The sequence below is a fragment of the Dicentrarchus labrax genome, unplaced genomic scaffold (genome assembly GCF_905237075.1).
Source record: "Dicentrarchus labrax unplaced genomic scaffold, dlabrax2021, whole genome shotgun sequence".
Lineage (NCBI taxonomy): Eukaryota > Metazoa > Chordata > Actinopteri > Moronidae > Dicentrarchus > Dicentrarchus labrax.
Window position 1 is genome coordinate 24531819 of NW_026136722.1, and position 18233 is coordinate 24550051.

Below are 18233 nucleotides of genomic sequence, written 5' to 3' on the forward strand. Positions count from 1 at the left end.
TGGAGGAAAGGGGATCAGAGTTTTTCTCTTCCAGTCGCCCTATTCTCACATTTCGATGCTCAACATGAATTTATAATAATTAGGCTGAACCAACAATTCTGAGTGATTTGTTTTCACTGACACAGTTGACTTTAGTCTTTGTGACTGTTAAATATTCAGTTTAGCTCCAGGACGCGCTAACAGGACACCGGTTGTGAGAAATAAACGCTGCCGTGATGCACAACAGTCAGATAAAATGTCATCATCGAGTATTTCCAGTTGCTGGAAACAGATACATTGAAATATAAGACAGGACATTAGAAGGAATCCCCCTTGTTCTGCCGACTAACGGCGAACTGAGAAAGAGATGACAGTGAGGAATAACGAAGAAAGAGTCTGAGGCGTGCAGTCATTTTTTAAAACGAACATAGTCTTTGACAATCATCTTTTATCGGCCTCTCCGTGCATCTGTCACAGGCCTAGCCCTGCTTTACCTTACAGTTTATAACACACACACACACACACACACACACACACACACACACACACACACACACATTAACACACAGCACTCATTGCCTGCCACTGAAAAGGCTGAAAGGTGAGCACAAGTGCTCCCATACTGTTTTTATGTTCATTTTTTAACTGCATCACGGAGCGCTCCTGCATGCACGCGCTGGTTCGGATGGGTCCCACGAACGGAGAGGCGCACGGTTACCCCCACACCACCCCCACCTCACACCCCCCGCCCCGACCAACACGTCACGTGATTCATTAAATAATTAATGCAGAGGTTGCAGAATAGATATGTATTCGTCAGGAATATAACGGTAAGACATGGTGCTGCTCCAGTGTGTGTGTGTCTGACGTCGAAAATTCAACTGTCCTTTCAAAAAAAAAAAAAAAAAACAAGCCCCCCTATAGCAGCGAAGAGAGGGGGAGAGAGAGAGAAAAAGGAGAGAGAGAGAGAGGGAGAGAGGGGGAGAAGAGGAGACACTGAGAAACGCCAACGGAGAGAGAGAGAGAGAGGAAGAGAAAAGAGAGAAGGAGGCTGCAATAAAACAAATTTGGACGGGTGTGCGTCTTGCGGGTCGTTGTGGACACCGTGAGTATTGCGGAAGGAAGGGGACTGCATGGGGGGAAACCACACTTCTTCTTCCTCATCTTCTACGCCGCTGCGCCGCCTTCGCCCGCATCCCTCTCAGTGAATCATAGGCTATTTTAACATCCTGGTAAATATGCCCAGAAAATACCCATCTTTCGCCGCGTTTTCTCATCCTGCATGTTGCTGTGGTGTTGTTTACACATCACCCCCCACCCATCATCATCAGCCATTGTTTATAGGTTGAAGCGGTGCAGCCGCGCAGCCTGCAAACCGGGGGGAGAGAGAGAGAGAGAGAGAGGGAGCAATGCAATGTTAGCCGATGGCTGTTTATATTTTAAGAAGCACTTGGATATTCTCCTCCATCTTTCTCCCATCACCTCCTGTCTGCCTCTACATCTCTCTCTATCTGCCTGACTCTCTGTCCATCCCTCTCTCTCCCTCTCACCCTCTCTTCCTCTCTCTCTCTCTCCCTCTCTTCTTTTTTTTCCCCAGCCAGCTACTTCTCTTGATTTATAGTGAGGCAGGGTGTCAGCGTGCGGCCGGGGCTGCCATTGTGTGTTTGTGAGGGAGTGCTGTTGTTTATGGTGCTGCCCGCGATAAATCATGTTTTCCTCCGCTGTGGGAAGACGGTGGGGGAAAAAATGACGGTCGATGGACCGATGATACACCGGAATGAGGAAGGAGAAGAAGGAGAGGAGGAAGAGATCTCGCCACGGCCGCTCGCAGGCTCCTCTTTCGGTTCTCCTCCTCTTTCTGTTCCGGCTCTGTTTTCATTCCTCTCTTTCTCCTCCTCTATAACTGCTTGCCTTTCCCTTCATGCCCTCACACACACACACACACACACACACACACACACACACACACACACACACACACCTCACACTCCTCCGCCTTTTTACACTTGATTATTACTGGGGGTGTTTTCTTTTTTCTTGCTCAGTATGACAGTGGCTGGCTGTAGCTCCGGGTCTTGAATTACTGCGGCGACCAATTAACGGGAGATTTGTTTAAATTTGGCACACCGGGCACGCCTCGGCCGCCATGAAATCTCATAAAAAGGGACCTGCCGGCCAGGAAAAGCTCATCTGTCTAGCCAGGAGGTGTGAGTGAATCCAAGTAGCTCAGCCAGGGGAGCCAAGCTGAAGATCTAAATGACGGCGGTTTGAATCCAGGGCCTGGTTTTAAGTGAAATACAATCATTACACTGCTCTCTGCATTGAAAGAAGCTATCCAGGGAGAATCAACTTGGCTTTTGAATTTATGTCGGTTTTATTCATGCCACCAAAACTACCTGCATTTTGTTATAGTATAGTTAAAATGCGACATAATACATCTGCTGCTGCTAGATTTATTTAGAGACCAAATATGTTTTTATGGCGTCCAGTTAACTTTGTGCATAACCCAGACTTACACTGACTCTGAGTTCATTTTTTAGAACTTGTTTTTTCTCCTTCTCTCTCCATGCATTTTTTTCTCAGTGTGTTTTCTTTGGATGTCTGCTGGAATGGAGCTGGGCGCCATTATTCATGTCAGCACTCAGTGTCTCTGCCTTTGCTCAAATCCTTCACCGTGAATCAGACCTTCTTCTTTTCTTTAAATGTGGCGAGGAAAATAACATAGCAGGGTTGGGGATGGGGGGGATTTTTTCCCTCTTTTTTTGCTCCATGTTTATATTCACACATATCTCATATCAAATTCGGATGCATTTCTTATTTACACTTTTCCTATATGGCTACGGAAAATCTGGCGCAATGACTCTATGAGACATTGTGAATTGGTTGTGGTAAACCTGCCATTTTTAGCCTTTCCCATTGCGAGTAGCAAGTGGGGTGGGGTAAAGAGGGGTGGCACGGAGAAACGTAATTTCATCGGCTAACCTCATATCTCACAGTAGTGGATGACGCTTGTGTTGTGTTGTTTTGGTGTGAAGCCAGCTGCTAATATATGCAGAGTGCAATAAGTACAGAGGACAGTCAAGGCAGCATCAAATCATTTTATTACAATCATACAATCAAACAAGAGCTTGCAGGAGCATTTTATAGACTATAGATAATATTAATAATAATAATAATAATAATAATAATAATAATAATAATAATAATTATAGGAGGCTAACTGATGTGGAGTTATTAACAAAAGTAGGGATGCATCTCATGCAGCTGGAAGGAAGGAAGGAATGAATGAATGCATGGATGGATGGATGGATGGACGGGTGGATGGATGGATGGATGGATGGATGGATGTGCACCCGGAATCACTTTACAATTACATTTCCAAGGCTTCCGTATCCTCTCCCCCCTCCCTTCTCGGCCACTACCAGTGTAAACCTTAGTGTAACCAAATTAGAGCGGCTCCGCGGCTTCCCATCACATAATAATGGCAGTAGCAGCAAGAGGCAGCGCATTTCAAAATGTGTATTCCTGCTGTCCGCCGCCGTGTCAAAAACAATATCCCGCCTCATTTCTGTGGACGGAGAGAGAGAGGGGGGAGTGACAGGATTTCTTTCTTCCCTTTTTTCATATATATTTAAATATTTTTCCGGGTATCTCGACCTCATATCTGATTTGGGTGACAGGAGAAGCGTTGAAAATACATTTCCGAGCGCCATTCAGGGCGCCTGTATGCTGCGGACAGACACACAGGAGGCAGGCTGTGAGCATGGCCCTGCACTGAGGGAGAAGTTAAGAGGGAAGCACCATTGCTTGACGTTAAAAATGAGTCAAATCACAAGTTGTTCCTGACAGTGCTGCCGTTAAAATAGTCACACAGTGAACGGAACACGGCTGCAGAGGTTGGTTTATCTTATCTTATCCCAGGCATGTGTCCACTGTTAAGTGTGTTTTGTCTGGCAAGATAGTTCCACATCAAACCCAGCTGAAATAGTTCAAATATTTGAAACGGTGTTGAGAAATGATATCAGTCCCTGTCTGACATCCATTATAGCTGCTGCTGTTATCCAAGCTGCAGGAGGGGGATTTCAACTCCTGTGAGGCCTCGCTGCATTCACAACTCTCTCACTAAATACGATTGTGCCTATGCTGTTGCTGCTACACTATTAGTTATACTCCAAATGTGTTTGTTAGCCCACTATGAAACACACAGATAGATGTCGTTAATGTGTTACCGCGCTGTGTCTTCAAAGCATCAGCAGCCTATTGTGACAGCACAAAACATTTGTGGCTGAAATTAATGTTTACACCGAAACCTGCTGCAGGACAATGGCAGCATTGTCAGCTCACTGTGGCATCAGGAGAATGAAGGAGGGAGCTGAAAATGTTCCCGGCCTATAATAAGACGGGTAGCTTGTTTTTGTGCATTTTAATATATTAATTCTTTCGGTTTGATTGTTGAAGCTGGAGCAAAATCATTCAATGGAAAGCCTGTGAACCTTTTCGTTGAAGGTGGTTGTGCATTTTCGTTAGATTGTTGCCTTTTTATTGTTGTTTTTTTAATCATCGCTTCTCGGGCATTTAACTCCACTCTGCTTTAAAATGCAGGGTCTTGCGCATTTAAGATGATGTAGACTAAATCAGTAGGCTGTGATTGTGTGTTGGTCTGTGTGTGTGAAAGCGTCTTTATCCACAACGTACTGCTTGCTGCTGATTATCAGCGGAAAACGTCTTTTAAATCTGAACACAGGAACATTCAGCAGTCAGTCTCTTGGCGCTCGGCTGAACCAAACAGGCTAATGCACACAAAAATGGACATAGCCTGTCTGTTTGCAGTGAGGCATCCTTTTATTGCATATGGTCAAAGACAAGGTCGGTGCTACAGACCCACGCGTCTGACAGACACGCATGAAAGCAAGCAGGCACGCGGACAAGACTTCACACAAGGCGCATCTTCCCACTCACTATATACTGGGACTGGCAGCCATATTGTCCTCCTCTCTGTTCTTTTCCCACGCAAAAACATTCTAAATGTGCCGAGCGACCATTCCGGTAAATGGGGGAAAATGTCTTCGATTTTTAAAAAACCTTATTATGACCCATGAGTCCATACAAACGTCGCCCCATTTTAAAACTTGTTTTTCAGGAAGGACATAATACAGAAAAACAAAAAAACAAAAATCACATGAATCTGAGCATGTCACAAAAACACAGGACAAGTTAGAGTGAATTATAATGTGCAAAAACCGCGCCGGACGTTTGTGTTTTGGCTTAATTTAAATAGTATATTCTAACGTGTAAACCCATGCTGACCTATACCCTGTGGAGACATAGCTAAAGGGAAATTAATTCAAATATCTTCAGAAGAACAGTATTTTTTCCACCTTTAAACTGCACAGTATGGAGGTTGGTGAGGATTGCAGTCCTCACCAAAGCGCTGAAAAAAAAGAGAAAATAAATCCAACTAACGAACAGCACTCACTGAAAATAATATATTCCATATCCGTAAGGTAAGATTGGTGCTTAATGTTCGATGCCGCCCACAGCTATAAAATGCCGCGGAGTTCATTTAACATTAAGGCTTAACATGTAGCCTGTGACTGTTGCTTGCAGACAAAATCGGTTTAATTTCTCGCCGAATTGAAGTGAAAAGGCAAAAACCACGGGAGCAGTTCAGTTTCAAAGTGGGAAGGGAGCAGGGATTCTTCGAAATCAGTCAAACATAAATCAGAGGACCGCTCGGCCTCATAAATCTACCGCCACTGGACGTTAACGAGCCAGGGATTTAAGTGTGGGGAAAATAATGTTAACAAAACACGTTAACAAGTGTTTAAATCAATCCTAACAAGGGCGACATTTTAGAAACCTAATGTTAGGAGTTAGGCTATTACGATGTAAATAAACAATTAACAATATAGCTATTATTATTATTATTATTATTATTATTATTATTGTTATTGTTATTATTATTATTATTATTATTATTATTATTATTATTATTATTATTAAACCCAAAGCCTAAATTTCCTTATCTCTTTGAGAGCAGATATCCAGTCTCGCGCTCCATACGCCAGGTACTTCCGGGGCTCTTCCTCGCGCGGAGATGATTACCAGTTCGGAAATAAATCAATAAGAAGCCTCGCGCTAATTTATAATCGTCTGCGCGAGGGCAGTGATTCAAAGCGCGTGAAAAATGAGCGGCTGAAACCGTATCCAGAGCCCGCGAGCTGCGCTTTTTTTTCTCCATTCAACCGGGCCGGAGAGAGAGCAGCATGCACGAGAGCGATAAGAGAGACCGAGCTGCTGGGCCGGAAATGTTTCCACGAGGAGGGGAACGAGCTTTTTTCCCCTCTCCGTTCTCTTTCTTTTATCATAGCGGGCACAAACTAAAAATAACGGGGTTGCTTTCGTGTAATTGAACTTCTCTCTCTCTCTCTCTCTCTTTCTTCGCCCTCTTACTCGCTTTATCTCTCTCACTCTCTCTCGTGTGTGGCAGTGAAGGCAAGTCTGTACGCGTGGGCAGATAACACAAATACACACAGAGGGAGAGAGAGAGAGAGAGAGAGAGAGAGATAGAGAGAGAGCAAAGCCAAGTGCATCTGTTTGAGATTAATTTAATGTCCAAATTTTACCCGCGAATATTATCCAGCAACGCCAGGACAGAGGCGTTCAAAGGCCCTTCACCATGAAAGAATTAGCACTCAGTAACTGTCCAGGAGCCCAAAATGCCGGCTCTGCTGACAACGCTGCTGAATGTAATATCCTACAAACTATGAACAACGTGTGTTTCTTCATTATTATTTTTGTTCCCTGAAAATGTGTACACTATAGACCTTACTGCCAAATAATATCACAACTGCTGTGACGTCTATATCTGTTTTTTAAAATCCTTATAGTGTTCACATCAGATTAGTTTGGTTACAAAAAATGGTTTGATCGATTTCATCCATTGCCTAAATATTCAATTGAAATCTCTTTGGTTTAGTTTGCTTTCTTTTAGATGAGTGTAAGTCTGACAGGCCTGTAGGTCGTATGCTACCACTCAGTGTGTAAACAAATCAAACACGGCGGAAACAGTTCCCTGCGTGGACGTGCAGGTCAAATCACAGCGGACTTTCTGCTCTTCCTCCCCTCTCTCAACCTCCTTCTCCCTCTTCCTCTCCTCTGATCGCTCTCAGTTTGACTCCATGTAATAACCAACATCTGGCCCTGGCGCAGGCAGAACGGACAGGCAGGTCACGCTGAACCTCGCTAACCCCCTGGCGCACCTCAACCAGACTCCCTTATTGGACAGGAACGAGAACCAGAACACCCCCTCCGACTCCCTCTGCTTTCGCGGACGGTCTAGCTGTCAGTCCGTAGCCCGGTTCAGGAACAGTTCATGGTGTCAGTCCGTCTATCCCACACCAGCAAAGCCGGATAGACCGAACTAGCCAGAGGTTCGAGCGGGGAAGACACAGAGAGGGAGTGGAGGGAGTGGAGGGAGTGGAGGGGGAGAACCAGGCTGTCTGTGATAGTCTTCAGTGATAATCAATGAAGCAATTAAAATGCGCATGAAGGGAACTATTCTGAGAAATAAATCTATAATATTTTGATCCGCAAGGGTTACAGGTCGGCAATGAGGGCTTAGTGCTACTAGTTAGCAAAACAACAACAAAACAACAACAACAACAGTGTATGGTGGTGTGGTGAGTTCAGGCTAGCTCGGAACCCAAAGACAGCAGCCGTCAGACTGAAGGCCACAGGAGGACCCCGCTCCTCTCTTCTGCTCAGCTGAGAGAGCAGAGGATAAAGAAGAGGAAAGAAGGAGGCTGAGAGAGGCAGAGACAGAGAAGGGGAGCCCAGGGAATACGGCGTCACGCTCAGTCCAGAAAAGCTCTGGCAGAGGAAACCGCTTTATTCTGGAGGCTAGCTCAGCACACTGTGGGCCCCGCGGCACCCCCGACGTTTGCTCTCGTGCCGGTGGATAGTGTAAGAAAAGCGCGAGCCCTGACTGTGGTGCTAGCCAGGCACGCACCGGCCCGCTACACGGGGAATTCTGCAGCACAGGCGGAGGGGGGGTGAGCGCGCGCACGCGGTGTGTTTTTTAGGGTAAAGTAGCACCGCGAGCCCCAGACCGAGCAGTCCCCGCCAGCTTGTGTGCTGTAGGTAGGATTTGATTGTTGGAGATTTATGGCGGAGCCGACACAAGATTTATGGCTTTGCCTAAACGCTTAGCGTCTCCTTTACGTTAGGTTTTAGAGGCGCTCTAATCTAAGATTCACAGTATTACAACAGCATGCAACAGCGCGGTTTAAACGCCGGGTTTAATTACCATAAATGTTGTTTCTGTGCTATTTTGGACTCCAATACACGTTAGACCGGCTGCGCGTAATTACGCACTCGCAATCAGTGAAAAATAGGTCCACGGTTTTCCGACCGGGGATTCTCTGGTCTTCTTTACTCCAGCCGTTGTGTCCGTCCGTGTCCAGAACAGACTGCATCCAGGGAAAAAAACGCAACACCAGGAGGAGATCCAGGAGGAGAGACACGCCGAGAGAGCGCAGGTAAGGTCTGCCGGGATGCTTCTCGCTCAGTGTCCCGGTGTGTGTTCCCGAGGCGTCCCCATCCCACGCGCTCCGCTGCTCGACATGTCATTAATTATCTGTTGTGTGACCGTGGTCGCTCTCGAACTCACAGAGGCATCCGGGGTGTGCCCGCATGCAAGCTCTTTTGCTAGCCAAAAACTTTTTTTTCTGTGTGAAGGCAGCTGAAGACAGATGCATCAGAATAGGTAACAGACAAGGGGCGAAAAGTTCTCTATCTCTCTGTCTGTCTCTCTCTCTCTCTCTCTCTCTCTCTCTCTCTCTCTCTCTCTCTCTCTCTGTCTCTCTCTGTCTCTCGTCATTTAAAAAGAAGTTTACTTGCAGCATGAAGTGCGGTTTGGACAGAGAGGTGTGTGTGTCCGGTAAGTGTGTGTGCGCAGACAGAATGAGTCGTAGTGAATAGGGACCTGACGGCTAGGTGTAAAGAAAGAAGATGCATGTTAGCCACGCTGTGATTTATGATAGTGTGAAAAGATTGCTTACTCAAGAAGCAGCCCCCCCTTCTTTCCCTCTCTGTTATCCACAAATTGTCATGTCCTTCCCTGCCCCCCAACACACAACAAATCCACAAATGGTCCTACAAAAACAGATTTCTCCTCTAACCGGATCTAAGCAAAGCAGACAAAGTGGTTATAAATAAATCTCTAAGTGCAACTATTTCAGTTTTAATTATTACAAATTGAAATTTATTCCGTAATGACTCTAATCCACCTTATTCTGACTAATGTGTGGGGTTTCTCATTGTTATACCAGCCAGATGTAGTTAAGTCTATTTAATGGGAGATTTGAGGGATATGAAAACACCATAAGCAATATGGGAATATAATAACATTATGCATGGGCTGAATGGCGGAATTTATGTCCATAACAGTACAAAATATATATATGCATTCAATATAATCGTACCAATCAGCCACCAGGTCTTTACTCTGTGAGTCCTTTGTTGTGAGGGGATTTGTTTAGTCTTTCATTTATGTACTGAACTGTACGGTTTTCAGCTTAATCAGGTTACTTTATTTCTCTATAGATATGGTCCAACCTACAGTACACCCTCAGATCTGTTTAGCAGTGCGTATTGTTGTATTTTTGTATCTGCACATGAAAAACAGCCATCTACCTAAAAACAACAACATGCTACTAGTATGGTGTTACTGACATTTAAAAAATAAATAAAATCCAAGTACCATAGAGGGCTAATAATGGAAGATTTTACAATACAAATATGTTCTTTAACTGCCACATGAAAAAAAAGTGGTATAATTCTAATCTGTACAAATGTTGCAAGATCACTCATACTAGTTTTAGTTACAGTTTATGAAGTCTATTTTGTTATTTATTGTAAATTAGGTCACTCTATATCAGGAGTTCTCAATGGGGATTGGGAGCGTCCACAATGGATCCTTAGATAAATAAGGGTACACAAGATGATGGGGGAAAGAAAGAAAAACATATATCTTTCTCACACAAAATTTGTTTATTTGTTTTTGCTCTATTCCTGTGAAATACTGGATAATTTCATATCTTTGGCGAACCTAAAAATCAGTCAGTAAATAATCTGAGAATCACTCCTTGTTTGAACTGTTCACCAATTATGTCCAATTAGGGGTTGCAGGAAGTCATTTTAGGGGATCACAAGTAAAACAGATTTGGAGCCACTGCTCTCCCTCTCTCTCTCTCTCTATATATATATATATATATATATATGTGGTGTGTGTGTGTGTGTGTGTGTGTGTGCATCATATCAAGTAATAGTGGGACCGCTCCTCTGGAAGCTCGCTTGACCTTGGCGGTTTTTGCTTACTTCCGGGTATGCAGACTTAAAGTCATGAAAAACCCACAGCAACTCCAACACAGCCGTGATTTAATTGATTTTTTCATACATCACTGACAAACTATGGGCAAAACACCAATCAGAGTAAAATAGTGGGGGCAAGCATCCCTAACGCTGTCGCAGTGTATAAAGGCTGACAGGTCTGGCCCAGATCCATACAGCCGCTCTCTCCTGCTGTAACAGGCTTAATGGCAGGCCTGTCTGCTGCTGGGCCAAGTGGCCTGATTATATTACAATCACTGGCTTCTTTTTTTGATCCATGTGTCATAAGAGGAGCATGTTGTTAGGAAATGGATACAGGCCTGTTGTACTGGTGCAGGTTGTTCAACACTCAACGTAATGAGGCCTCAAAGCTATATAATAACAACTTAGGAAAATCCATTTTTAAGGCAATGCCAAACCACAAATTACGATAGATACATATCACTGGGTGAACTGCAGTCTTTCTTGACCAGCAGGCAGCCATACTGGCTGTATGTCCTGAATTCCAACATCCACCATTGGACAGACAACTGGATGACAAAACCCCTGAAAAAGATGCTCAATCACTGGACTGAAGTGGCTTCCAGAGGACAGCCACAAGCTACAACCAGCCTGTTGTAATCCTCAGGAACACACAGAAGCTAGTGGAGCTGTGCATGGGGATACAGTGTAACTTACTACTAGCATTGATGCAGCAAGGCAGCATCCTCCTGAAACCCACTGAAGCCTTTTTTTTTTTTCACGATCCACACAGAATTCCTGTAAAATCAACCATCAGCTATGAGATATCTGAAGGGCCTGCTGTATTTTCACACATGGTGATATTCGTTGAGACTGGCACTCCTCAGAGAGCAGTGAGGCACTGTGCTAAACCTTCAAAGCACTACCAGTACTTTTCTGTTCAGTACTCATCAATATAGGCCTTTAATATAGAACGTGTAAACCAAACATCCCTTTGTTACGATTTCTCAAAGCCCTTGAATCTTTTTTAACATAATTACTAAAAACGTTGACATCAGAAAAAGTGCTGACACTCTAATATTTAAATACAGTTGATCAAGTTTATTTAAACATCATAGCCCAGACAGAAAGGAAACTTGTCCTTAACAATCCTTTCCATTCGTGATTTCTTTCTACCACTCTGAGCACACACCACACACACACACACACACACACACACACACACACACACACACACACACACACACAAGCAGTCACATCCATCCCTGTTCTTCCAATCCCTGACAGACTTGGTGAGCTTGGCACTTTTCATGGTCCAGGAGCAGCCCCCCCCACCCCCCACCCCACCTCCCTCTAAACCACCCCAAACACACTCACCCTCTCTCTCTCTCTCTCTCTCTTTCTCTCTGTCTCTCTCTCACTCCCTCTCTCTCTGGCCTGGCGTCAGGGCTTTCTTTGAGTTTGAGGTTAAAGATTAGCATCTCTGATAAAGATTAACTCTCTGTCAAAGGAAGGCGCTGATGACATGAGTTTCTGGTTCAGGACTGTTGATGACACAGGGGCGAGCTCTTCAGGGAGATGGGTGACCCTGCCTGCAGCAAGAGAGGAGGGTACAAACTGGGCTAAAATGTTGGCTCAATGGAGAAGATAAGCTGCAATAGAAAACAAGATAACATAATGGAATGTAACATAGTTGGTTAAGTTTTGGGTAAGGGATTCTGGTTATATTTCAGTTTTAGTTATGTTTCACTTGATGTAAAAATGGCTTGGTTGAACCCACAAGAAAAATAGGCAAAGGTTTCCATTGGAATAAGATTAAATATTTGCTTATAAATAACAAAAAATGTGCAAATAAATAATTATTTTTTTGAAAAAGGAAGAAGCCAGCAGAAATGTACAGCCTCCAAGCCACCCTCAGTATAATTGCTGAAGTCGAAGTCCAGCTCTAATTGTTGGTCAATTTGTGTATAATCCCTGCAAACTCTGCTGAGATCATGTCCTCTTCAGCAGAAGCCTGTGGCTTAAACAGGATTCAAATAGGTCTTTTGTACACAGGATGAGTGTAATGCCTCAGTTATGTGTCTACAGCCAGGAGCAACAGACTTTATAAGTGGAAGATTTGTTCAGATTTCACAAGCATGAATGAAAAGAATTTGTTCACAAAATAAGGAGATGAATATCATAACAGCAGATGCTGCCATTTATTCTAACATGTTACAGTTGCCACCCTGGTGTACAACAGATGTAAAGCTTTTGGATGTAACTGAGAAATGGCTTTAGAAACATGGTTGTACACACCCATGGAGGTTATGTAATTTAGACTGGTTGTGAAATGAATAGCCTACAATGAGGACTCAAAGTTTTCCCCATGAATGCATGTTTGTTCATTCCTTAAACTGAAATAACAGGAATTCAGGATAAATAAATATGATTTTGTCAAAGTTACTAAGTTAGTGTGTAGAAGGAGTTTGATTTTTTTATTTTTTTTTTTTTTTCTTGATTTTGCTGTTGCATTTAATTGCTTTGTATTGTATCCATACCTAACTGATAACCGGGTAATAGGAAACTGCGTGGACAACAAACCAAAAACCCTTCCCCTCTCTGAGAACCACGCTTTATTTAAACAATCTGGAAGGAACCTGTGAGGTCTCTCTCTCTCTGTTTCTCTCAGTAGTGTTGAAACTTGCGTGTCATCTGCCCAAAGCGGGAGGGGAGGAGATGTGTTGCAGTATAGGTTTGTCGTCGCTTGCCCATTTGGTGTGGCTGTGTCTGTGGTGTTGGTGATGATTCTGCATGACCGTTCAACCTCATTACGCTTCAAGGAAAGCTTCAAATGGACTTGATGAAAAACGTCCTTTTGGCAAAGGAAGTATGGATATTGACTGATCTTTAGGGAGGCAAATGGTGATGGCAATGGGTGCTCTGGTGGCCCAAAGAGGTCAGAATTTCCGGAGAGACACTCAGTTCAGGACCCCGGTAGTGTATGTTTTTTTTTTATGTAAAAAATATTTATTTGAAAAATAATGTGTAAAAGTTTGCATATGTAAACCAAGCTGCGTTTGAAAAATAAATGTGCTCTACAAGTTCTCTTATGAGATTTTTTAGCCATTGAAGTGAGACTAAAACAGGGAGTTCACCTTCTGGGAAAAGGAACAGGAGAAATCCTCCAAAGTAAATGAAATTCTAACCATGAAGATCATATGAGAAGAATGTAGGAGGCCAGGAGCCCACTGACGTTTCAGTAAGTGACGTCAAATCCGGAAATTGGATACACAAGGGGGGATGTGTGATAGGTTGTCTGAGGCCAGGGCAGTTAAAATTTGGCAGGTACTGCAACTAGCTTCGGAGGTTCAGCTTAGTCTGATAAGATTTCTTCGTTGGTTAAATAATGCTGAACAAATTTATAAAGATTTTAATGTTTTCTACATTATCAGTTCTTGTGGTCTGCATTTGAACATGGACCATTTACACCTGGCTACATGGGCTGTAATCAAAATGTAGAAAACAGTGGTATACAGTAAAACCAAAGGGTTGTGTTTCAGCCATAAAGAAAACAAGACACAGTTTCACATCAACAGCCACAGAAAGAATCATAATAGTTTCAACTGAAAGTTAAAATGTATTTACTTTAAATACTGTCTAAGTTAAAAGGTCACAGGTTTAAAGATTAAATCATAAAATGGTTCATGAAAATGGGATTCTGGAGCACTTTGCCAGGAGGTTGATCATTAAAGAACTGAGCTATTGCTCCCCCAAGTCAAAGGTCACTTTTGGAGAGCTGTGCACCAATATATCACTGTGTGAGTGCTTCAGTGGGGACTTTCAGCTCCCGTGTTAATACCCAAGGTACTTCTTTACCATGTCTGTAAAGTAACAGCACTGATACTTTAGCACAGCACTGAAAGGTCTGAACTTGTGTAGTTGTGCTGTTGTAGTTGTACTTTGTGTTTCTGTTGGATCTAAGGTCAAAGAAGTATAAGGACAAAGAAAAACAAAGCATAACACTTTTAGTTCAAGGAAATCTCTCAGCTGTTTATTTATATCCAGCACATAGACTTTCATAAACAGTGAGTAAAGCTGATCTAAAAAGGAGTGTGTGTGTGTGTGTGTGTGTGTGTGTGTGTGTGTGTGTGTGTGTGTGTGTGTGTGCACGTGCGTGGGCTGAGGCAGGCCGGTGATGGCACCACCAGACCAGGCAGAGATAAGAGATAGCAGAGCATAGTGATAAAGTTTGTTCAGATCATGTGAGACTTTAAAATGAAGCTGCAGCAGTAAGCAGCAACATGAGTCCATCCACCACCACCACCACCCACCCCACCCCACACCATCCCCCCGCCCCATCCGCCCTTCCCACCACAAAAACTATGGAAACCTCCTACTAATTATGAGTAAGAAAAGTATTATTAGCTGTAAGATACAGAGGGGTATCAAAGGCAAAAATGCTCTTTTGAAGAATAACCTTAAAAAGTCACGTTATCACCTTTGTTTAGATATTTTAAACTCAGATTTTCTGAGATTATGATATAGAAGAGCATACAGCAAAGATTTCAGATGAATAGACAATATGTTCCTCCAGGAAATATTAAGTAAAAATACCATTGTCATAAAATTGCTTAACTTGAGTAAATGTACTTTGACAATCCATCCATTCATCCCTTCACCTCCCAGGAGTCTAAACCTGCTGTTCACTCACTTAATATGCATTCTATTAAATTATGCAGCAGCAGACCCTTTGTTGCTTCCACCTATGCTGTCTCTGCCATTGCTCCATCCTTCATTTCACTTTCACTTGATCCAGCCTGAGAAAACTACTCATCGACATTGTTTGATTTGAAGTGAGGGTCGTACTGAAAGTCCCCCCTCTCCTCTCCCTCTGCCTGCTCTTCCACTCAAAAATTTGGCTCATCAGCTGTTCTGGGGCTCTGGAGGCGGCCTCCTCCCTTTGTCTCGGCCTATAGGCTAGCTGGCTAAGCTAGTCGGCCCCTGCATCACTTTCTGGGCAACTTTAGACTAGTCCACTCCTTGCTCCCGTGGCTCCAAATTTGCGACTAACCCGCGGGGCTGAGGGGGGGGACTCAGGGAGGAAACCCCGGCCGGTGCTGCGATGGGGATGGACGGCGGCCAGAGCTGTGCGTGAGTGCATGGAAGGAAACAATAAATAACTTTATAGTAGGCTAGTAGGAGTAGTAGTAGTGGGGATGGTGGTGATGGTGGTGATGGTGGTGTAGGCTGGTACAGGGAGGTCGGGGGATCCTTGCTTTTGATTTATGTGTTTGGGGGAAGCTGTCAGGAGCAGAAACAGAAGCAGCGCGGGCCAGAGATTTTATTCCAGCACTTTAATAATATACAACAGACACTATGCAACAGCACGGACAGCGCGTTTGCCATCCTGGATGCTTTTATACAATTAAACGATTCACCTTTAAACATTGTTTTACCAGCGCATGCAGCTCTGGATGGATGTCTGTCTACCGCTGGGTGTCTGTCTGATCGGCCGGGATGAGTTCTGGGTGCTCAGCCCGCAGGAGGATAAACCGGGCAATAACACTAAATGTTGTCCGGGATGTGTGTTTTCTCTCGGAGTGATGTTGAAGTTATTTATGGGCTGCGTGGATATGTAGAGCCGCTGGGAAACAGCTGTTCGCCTTATGGGGCCGCTTCTCCTTCTCCTTTACCTTCCCTTCCTTCTCATTCGTTTCCCCTTGTCGGGCGGGGTGCTGTTTGGAAACATTTCGGGCTTTTTTGTTTTTGTTTGCTTTTTTTTGAAAAAGTCATTCTTATTGTGGTTATTATGGATTTTAATAGGATTCATGCGAGTTGTTTATTTGTGTGAACACTGAGGTTTTTATGATAATTTGCATTAAGATGAATCGGAATCAGGATTTAGACGCAGCCCATGCGTGTTGTTAATTGTAATTCCTTGTTATTTTAGTTAGTGACTCCGTTTTTGTCATTGTGCTTGGTGTATTATTAGTGCACCGATTTATGTGCTAATTTCTCACAACAGGCTGATTTATACAAATATATTTCTATAAGATAATGCAGGCTAATATTGTTTTAATTAGGCTACTTCATTAGGCTATGTGTCTCTATTTTTTAGGATTAGCCTACACCCAGGAACAGAACCGTGTTGTTATACTATTGCTATTATTGCTCAGTCTGATTCCACAAAATTATGAATGAATGATTTTAAACATTTTCGATTCTCTCTATCTCTCCATTCCGACCTGTAAGTGCATTACTGATGGCGAGGAGCGCCATTTTTCCTCGTTAAATGTTAAAGACTTCACTAACAGCAGGCATCAGAGATTTTCCCCGTTTAAAAAAAAAAAAAAAAACAGGGAAAACATGGTAAATATAATAGGATGTGTAATATGATAACCAGAATCAATAACATCTCAGATCACTCCCACCCGGCAGCCTTCATCCTTCTCTCTGCTCTTATTACTTTTATTCCGGGATTTCAGCGGGAATAATTTAAGGTCAGCGTGCAATAGCTGTCAGCGGTTGCTCCCGTCCCAGCCCTTCGATTAGACTACAAGAGGTCTGTGCTCTGTATCGGATTTTACCAAGACCTTTTGATTGCATATCTCTATCTCTTTCTTTCCTATCTTTCCCCCCTCCCCTCTCTCTCCCCTTCTCTCCCCCGTTACCCCCTTTATCCTGCAGTTCTTAGGAGCTTTCTGGAAGCCGTTTTCTTCCATCAAAACAGCAGAAAATAAGAGGAAATCTTTCGGTGAGTGCCACTCTTTTACTTCATCCCATGCGGTGCTATCAGAATGAGGTTTTGAGTGTGTATTTGCGGTGTAGTCCACCTTATTAGACCGTGTGGCGATTTCGTTTAAAAACCTGAAGGCGGTTTCTGTGCTTGTATGCTGAATTCTTTAAATTCAGACTATTAAACCTGTTCAAAACATGGACCTTTTTATATAGAAAAAGACCGCACTCTAATCCACTTTAGGCTAATCCCTGCCATGTTCTACATATATTATTATTATTATTATTATTATTATTATTATTATTATTATTACCACCATTATTATTATTATGCACTTGCTCTGTATTTCGTTGACGCTATAATTAATAATAATTTCACCTTAAATTAATGTGGAAACTGCAGGAAGATGTTAGTGATTTTGTTACATTTATTTTATACAATTAGTTTCCTTTATAAATCGACTGACATTTGTAGAAAGGTGCAGCCGAATGCGTGCGAAATGTTACGTGCGTGTGTGTGTGTGTGTGTGTGTGAGTGTGAGTGTGTGTGTGAGAGAGAAAGAGTTGTGTAATATATGCCTAATGTAATGACACGTGCTAATGTAATATAATCCAGAGGTGTGAAGGGCAGTGTGATGGCCGCGGGTTAGAGCCGCAGCAGGAAACATGCCCAGGGTCCAGTTCATCATTTGATAGGACAGTTATTAAAACAGCACTTTGTAACTGCAATCATGACACTAATGCCAACACTAGCACTAATAATAGCAATGAAAAGATCACTAACAGCAGCATAACACAGGCCACGGTTATAGAAATGCTTCAAGTTATTTTCATTTTGACGACATAAAGGAACAAGCATTACAAATAATTATTCGTTTAGGAGGAATATTTAGTCTTGGCATTTACAGCAACTCAAAACAGACAAAATGTGGCTGAAATCAGATTTTAAATCCCGTACTCGGAGGAAATTCCTTTGTGTCATCCTCAGTGGCCTACATGTCTGAAGTCCTGGGGGGAAAAGAAAAAAAAACGGAAAGAGGCTTTCCATGGTTGTGCAAGGCACAGAGTTTCAGTTGTGAAACCCAATATCCGTGACTCAATCCGAAACATGGAGCCGTCGATGCGCGTCTGCCATCCAAGGAAAATAAAGAATAACTGCCATCCTTTACAAGCACCGGCGTGCT

General features: G+C 43.3%; 1 protein-coding gene across 16 annotated transcripts in view; it reads left to right on the forward strand.

The window, feature by feature from the left end:
* hoxb3a (homeobox B3a) overlaps positions 1-18233 on the forward strand; it is a 91577-nt gene that overhangs the window by 58652 nt on the left and 14692 nt on the right. For 7 of the 16 annotated variants that reach the window (XM_051389107.1, XM_051389120.1, XM_051389111.1 and 4 more), the window contains one exon: positions 17002-17068. The exons of 2 other annotated variants lie outside the window; for them this stretch is intronic. Coding sequence is in view for 1 of the 14 variants with exons in the window: in XM_051389105.1 (XP_051245065.1) it covers positions 8293-8519 (227 nt within the window). In the remaining 13 variants the exon portion in view is untranslated. Of the gene's footprint in view, positions 1-854; positions 1085-1107; positions 1212-7358; positions 8520-15058; positions 15466-16823; positions 17069-18233 lie in introns of those variants that run through there. 7 more of the 16 variants (XM_051389118.1, XM_051389114.1, XM_051389116.1 and 4 more) reach the window with 7 other exon arrangements.